The following is a 7,151-nucleotide window of genomic DNA, read 5'->3' on the forward strand; positions in this document are numbered from 1 at the left end:
TGGAACCGTTAATTTCAAAAAGTTACACATAACTATGCAAGTTTCACATGATCCGGAGCAAACAATGCCCCAAATCTATAAAGAATTCCGAAGCCTATTAAGCCAAAAGAGGAGCAATGATGACTAAAACTGTTAATTCCTAAATACAGAATTACATAATTCAAGTAAAAAAAATTTTAATTCCTAGAAAAATTCGTTATCTTAATTATTAGTTATGTAACTACTTGGACAAGAACCCGACGCTAAAACTTTTCTTGAACTTGTCGGGCTGGCAGTCTTGACGTAGGTTGCGTAAATTCCTATGTTTCAATTGATTAATTAACGCCATATCTGCGTGATGCATGCATATTATGTGTACATGTCATCTCTCTCACTGCCAGCCTTCCCCTCATCTCCACAAAAATGTTTCAGAAAGCATGCAAATTTAATTCCAGTATTCATCACTAGAAACACAATTCCTTACGTAATGAAGCAATTGAAAGGGCGATCAGAATGAATGAATGAATTACATGGAGAGATTCCAAAGTCGATTTTTTTTTTTTTAATTTTGATCACGAGGTATCCTGGGAAGGGCCCCAACTGTGGAAGACACATTTAAGCCCGTACCACAACTCAGACTAGAAGTCCCCGCTCGAACCGAGAGGCACATGTTCTCCCAACAAAGGCGACTTCCCTGCGACTCGAACTAGGGTGCAAACCTAGTCAAGCCACTTAAGGGGACTCCATTGCCAGTGGAGCCAACACTTTGTTGGTTTCCAAAGTCGATTTTCAGCAGCAACAATGATGCAATATTTTAGGGAACATTTAATTAATTTGGTATTATTTACAATGTATTCATTAAATTAACTAAAAATGCACAGAGAAACTACGAGAGATTACATAATCAATTAAATAATTAAGTCTATAATCGATGATTTGCTGTGTATGTCTGTGTATACATATATATATATACATGCGACGATATCCAATTAATATATATTAAACTTGCTTTTTCCTATAGAGGACCACTGAGACCTTTAAGCTTGAGATACATAGGACATGGATAATAAATGTCCCACAACCTTTTATCCTGTAAAAATTAATTTCACAACACTATTATCAACATTCCAAACCAGAAGAATAATTAAACAATTTCAAATTTTAAAGAAATGTTAAAACAGGGGGAAAAAAAGAAAAGCACCTGCTCGAACACCTCAACTTTTATCGGCAAACGAGGAGAGGAGCGGCGCAGTATGATTCTCTGCAAACAACAATTTAATTTTTAAACTTTTTAAACAAATTAAACAAAGGTCAATTAATATGTCAAAAAGGAATATATATTATCTTAATAATTAACACCCTTTTAAAAAATCATATTTAACCATTATACAGGGTTAATTGCACCCATGTATAGGGTTAAATCTCCATATATTAATTTAAAAGTGTGTACTGGTCCTTAATTACCTGTTGAGGAAAAGTCAAAGATAGCACGCATGATTTTGCATTTTCATGGGAGAAACATTGAGCTACACTCATCAGATACTGGATGTAAGCGCATATATAGTCTACATGAAAATACGGATCCCGCAAGCAGATATCAATCTTGTCAAGTGCTACACAATCATCCACATACAGTGGCAGTGAAGGAGTAGACATGTCAAAGTGAAAATATTTCAGTCTTGGTGCAGATACCACGAGCACCGTAATAACACCGTCGTATTTCAGATTTGATATCCTCAGATTCACCAGACGCGGGGCAGAAATATCAAGCTTCACGGCGTCTAGTAGAACGCAATCGATGAGTTTCAAGTTCTCCAGGTTCAAGAAGCTCGAGAATAAATCATTTTCACGAAGCCATATGAAAACGCAAGTGAGTTGCAAAGTTGTCAATGATTTGAAGCCAAATGAATTTGGTGGCAGAGCTCTTATGGTGCGATGAGGGCCAAGATTCAGAGTCTTCAGGGTTTCACATTTGAGAAAGGCTGGAGGAAAATGGATGACATCTGTTTCAAGTTCCTCGACGCCATGAGATTTTGCATAGTTCAGAATCCTGCTAATGAGAGATTGATTCCTCCTGCCTCCTGTGACAAATCTCAGTTTTGAGAGCTTGTAAGGCTGGTGACGACGCAACACGTGGCGGATAAATCTTGCGAAAGAGTTTCTTCTTCTCCTGAAGCTGCTGTGATCAAAATTTAAAGCATGTGTATCTGTCCAATGATGCCTCCAATGCTTTGATAAGAGGCATTTTTGGACTGCAGATTTGGTATCCAATAAAGATAGGATGTGATGAATTAAATGGTCGGGCAAATTACTTAACCTGTCAATCCCCAGCACTTGGTTCTCAATGATTGATACTGTTAAATCTGCGTTCACAGCTGCCACAGACATCGCTCTATCACTACCAATCCAAATTTTTTTAACCATGTATAAATTCTTGCTTGTTTTCAAACTACCGGCAACTTTTATTGTCAAAAGTTTCTAAAATAAAAAAATTAATGTCTGTATTTGAAACAGTGCATACATCCAAGCGAAACGGCTAAAGGATAACATTTTCAACTATCAAATAATCAAGCATCATCATCATCCTCATCACTATTATTATTATGATGATGAAGATGATGATGATGATTATTATTATTATTATTATTATTAGTTTACGGAATTCATATATAAATTAAAAAAAAAACTTAAATTTTTATAACAATGTCTAATTTCAGTACTAAAATTCTGATATCTTAGTAATGAATATAAGTAGTAATCATCAAGGTTCAAAGGCCATTCTCAAAACAATAATTCTTAGGATCCCAATTATTATAATTTTTAATGAATATATATATATATTTTCACGAACTATAATTTCAGCCTTCTATGATTAATATATTACCAAATGACAAAGGCAGTATATAGTTGGAATCATGTTATGAGCATTTAAAATAATTTAAGTATTTTTATGACTTCTAAATTATGTTTTATACAAACACCAACAAACAAGCATGTTTTTAATTACAAGCACGCACACACACACACATATGTAGATTTTAGGTACATAAAATACATATCCTTTCAAGGAATAAAAACAGTATTAAACTTCTCCAAGGATACTTAACTCAAAACTGAAATTCTTAAAATATCTAACAAATTTTAATCAAGAGGTTTATAACGAGTAGTAAATTAATTACAGTTTGCAGAACTTACCAGAAAGCATCTTGTCAATTGGCTCCAGAGAAAACTCAGAAGTGATTGGTTTTTGTTTTTCTTTTTGAATGGCATAATCTGTGTTGAGTACGAATCCGTCTCTGCTATTTATAATTTCAACTTATAGTGGATTAATTCTAAGGATAATTATTGAGTTGGTCCAAATATGGCACTAGAATCTCTTGCGGTTCTGCTGCCTAATTCTTTCAAATCAAAATCTTTATTAGTAATACCCTGCAACTAAAAAGAAAGGAAATTTTTAATACGTTTAAGGTGTTTCCTAAGTAAGTCTGAATTTTTCCTAAATAGTTATTAAAGGGGGGGAAAAAATCAGATTTCAGAGTAAGAAGAATATATCGTCATCTTTTCTCTCTGTTTTTCCCCCCCTTTTTTTTAAAGAAATAATTAATCTATGACATAATTAATTTATTCAAAGATCTTACCCAAAGTTAAAGTCTGAGATGTGTTGACAGAAAACTATTAGTATAAGATTAACAATTAAAAATTAAAATTATTCAATATTGATCAAAAGAAATCATTATTTACCATCAACCATGCATGCTCACATGATGAATGAAGAGCTAGCCTTGTCTCAAAGCAATAAAGTAAGTTACCATTACAATATCTTCTCCATGATGATCCAACCCTGATGAAAAAACCTTTGCCATACGTAGAGAGCAATTTTTTGGAACTCCCTAAGATGAAGAAGACAGAAGGTCAGGCATTTATAAATACTCTTTTTTTTTTTTTTTAAACCAGGCATTTATAAACACTTAAGTCGGTGTGTTTCATTTTTTTGTTATCGATGAAGAGCTTGATGCATGAGCATTGATTAAGCATCTAAGTTGTTTTATGTAAATAATCAAACTTTATCCGAGAATATAAGTTAAATAATCTTTTTTTCCCGCAGAGCTGTTACACATTGACAAATGAATCAGTTTCTCTTTGGATTATTAATTAACTTGTCAAGTTATTTCAAAGTATGGACGGGTCTAATGGGTTGTTTACTCTATTTCTCTGTGCCACACATACATGTTTTGACTGTTGATGAGTACATGTTATATCCAAGAAGTTGTCGATCGAATTATTACAAATTAATTAATTACTTTTTTATGTACTTCTAAGTTCACTATGTGATGGAGCGTCAAACCAAACTAGACTTCTTGATTTCTTGTTCGTTAATTGCTCAACTACCTAAATTAATCAACTTGGAATCAACCAAATCGCTCGAGGGATACATACGTAGGTAGGTATGTAAAACAAAATTAGCTTAGTTAGAGTGATACTCCAACTCCGATCCCTCCAATGATTTTTAAAGTACTAAAGCATCATTAATTAATTGTTATATATATGATTAATTGAATAGTTCCTATTACACAGCATCATTTGAAAAATGGTTCACAAAGTTAGTTGTATAACAACTTTGGAAAATACCTTAATTTTCTCGGGTTCCACGGAGAAATGCAGACAAAATTAACTTACCCTAGCTATAGCTACTTCCTTGCTCTCTCTCTCTCTCTCTATGACTATATTTAAGTCCTTTATCAGAAACCAGTTAATACAATTGCCTCATGAGAAGACAACAAAATACATGTTAGGACATTAATAAAATGCATTTAATACGAAAAAAAATTCCTAAACGAATCATTAAAAGTAAAAACACCACGTCACAAGATCTCAAAAAAAGTGAGCAAAAACGCAGGTAAATATGAGATAAATTCAAATTCGTGTATTATATATAACTATCCATGAAAAAAAAAAAAGATTTAAATCCAATCCTGACTTGATCTTTTTATAATCTTTTACCACATGCATATTTATAGTGACGTACACACATACAATAAATATTTAATTATACATTACTTATTATCCAATATCTAAGTTATATAAAGTTATGCACAAAGTTCTACTCCACAATGAAGTCATATCCATTAAAAAGAAAAAAAAAATGCATAATCTTGGTCTAAGAAATTCAATTATCATTTTATTATGCTTTGTTTAGTAATAAACTTTGTAAATTACAGAGTGCTAGGAAAAGAATAATAATACAAGAACTTAGATAACATCATATCGTTGAAGTTAGTTAGTTATTCCTTCGATAACAATGTGGTAGGATTCAAGCGAATCAAGACCCACTCTAGCTGGCTAGAAATGGTCGGATTATAAGTTAAGTTAATTAACTAGCTTCTAACTTCTGTCTTTAGAATGTGAAACTCCTATGTTAAACTAAGAGTTCTTGTCTGTAATCAGTGATTAATTTAATTCCTACAGTTTCTAAATCACACGAGGAATCTTATAGTTATATACTGTAACCATTTTGTTAATATAATAAAAAGTAAAGGCAAGGATCAACCCAAGGCGCCACACATAAGATAAACTCAGCATGTCTCCAAAATGGTTCGTTACACTGATACTCCGATCCCTCCGATGATTTCCAAAGTAATTAAGCCAAATAACATTCTGAGTCATCATTAATTATTATTTATTTGGCGTCAAAGCGGAGCCAAGCCAAGCAAGCCAATTAAGCCACCGGCATGCAATTGAGAAAAAAATAAGAATTCGTCTCTCGATGAATCCCTAGGGAAAAACGATACGGTTCGTTGTATAACTACTTTGGAAAGAACCCTAATTTTTGTCCGGTACGTTCAATGCACGACAAGACCTAGCTAGTCCCCTTGTTCTCTCTCTCTCTCTCTCTCTCTCTCTCTCTCTCTCTCTCTCTCTCTATATATATATATATAGGTGCTTCAGAAACCATGCATGCAACTCAGAGCTTACAAGTTACTCTCTTATAGAATTAAACACGGACGAGCTTATTAGAGAGTTAGAAAGGACAGAGGAAGAGAAAGAGCAGAAATGGCCACGAACAGAGCAGCTGAGATGATGCTCCAATGTGTCTTTAATGGAAACCTATCGCTGCATGACATGCATAAGGAGCGAAGGCCTTACCACCGCGACTGCGACTGTGCGTTGCACAAGCTTAAAGGGACTGTTTGCTCCGATGCTTATTGTTCACAGAAAAGGAATGTGTCATTTCCCAATAACAAGAAGAAGCAGTCGTGGAGTGATTGCTCCTTGTCCATGTCAGCTGTTTCATCAAAATTTTCTTTCTCAATCCCCTCCTCTTCTTAATCACTCGTTGACGAGCAGTAGAGATTTCATTGCGGATAGCTAGCCAGGCCTGGCACACATGCATAGAGATGAGATCATTCATGCAGATACATATTAGATCAATGCTAGAATCGGCTGATGATTCAGTATATATTTGTACAGGAAAATTAGAAGGTTAGGAATTTGAGTAGCGATTGTTCTCTCTCTTTCTCCTTTGAAATTTTCTCCAAGACAAACATTGTCTTGAAGAATAAGTGCTCTTGTGGGGGTACTGCAATTAAGTTCTGTCTTGTTTATACCAATTATTTTGGCTTAATTTAGAATAGTACATTATAAACTATATGAAACATATATATGCCATAAAATTTGAGTTCTCAAAGCCTACTTTTCGTGATTAAGAGCTTTTCATACTCCATTTATTAATCTTAACGATTTTTTTTTTATTATTTGAAGTTAATTAACGTGGAATGATTGACCGGATCGATCATTTTTCTAGCTTGTGGTAGAAGGGGGCAATAAAAGGCATACTGTGCCGTACGTGTCTATTAAGTTTTGGTGGTTTTAAATTTTGCACGCGAAATGTAAGTTTCATGGTAAAGGACAAATATAATTAACGGTCAATAATTTCGAGGAAAATGTGATGTGATTGCAGTGAAAATTAACGATGCCAAATCAAATTAATTATTGACAAAAGCAACGTCAATTACCACAGTAAACAGCTATCTGTTAAAAAAAAGGCCAAAATCTCGGTTAACTTTGCAAGAGATTCCCTTAACTATGAATTCATTAATTGCATAGAAACAGTAGGTCACCCTCTCGATCGGCCGGACGAGACGCCTTACAAAACGTTGAAATTGGCATCCATC

The 7,151-nt window shown here is 34.0% G+C and overlaps 1 protein-coding gene across 1 annotated transcript; it reads right to left on the reverse strand.

The window, feature by feature from the left end:
- Positions 1-994: 994 nt before the first annotated feature.
- On the reverse strand, positions 995-2,367 carry LOC112095785 (F-box/LRR-repeat protein At3g26922-like). Its single transcript, XM_024177940.1, has 3 exons — positions 1,444-2,367; positions 1,181-1,240; positions 995-1,069 (listed from the first exon to the last, which is right to left on the reverse strand). The coding sequence occupies exons 1-3, from the start codon at positions 2,365-2,367 to the stop codon at positions 995-997; spliced, it is 1,059 nt and encodes a 352-aa protein (XP_024033708.1).
- Between the last annotated feature and the right edge of the window lie 4,784 nt (positions 2,368-7,151).

Source organism: Citrus clementina, unplaced genomic scaffold (assembly GCF_000493195.1).
Source record: "Citrus clementina cultivar Clemenules unplaced genomic scaffold, Citrus_clementina_v1.0 scaffold_1, whole genome shotgun sequence".
In the NCBI taxonomy this organism is placed as follows: Eukaryota; Viridiplantae; Streptophyta; class Magnoliopsida; order Sapindales; family Rutaceae; genus Citrus; species Citrus x clementina.

Bases quoted from the DNA above. Each gene is read 5' to 3' on its own strand.
- LOC112095785 (XM_024177940.1), bottom strand. From the start codon at position 2,367: ATGTCTGTGGCAGCTGTGAACGCAGATTTAACAGTATCAATCATTGAG. The intron at 1,241-1,443 runs GTAATTAAGGAC...TGTTGTTTGCAG, and splicing joins CTTTGACTTTTCCTCAACAG to AGAATCATACTGCGCCGCTC. The intron at 1,070-1,180 runs GTGCTTTTCTTT...TAATTTTTACAG, and splicing joins AAGTTGAGGTGTTCGAGCAG to GATAAAAGGTTGTGGGACAT.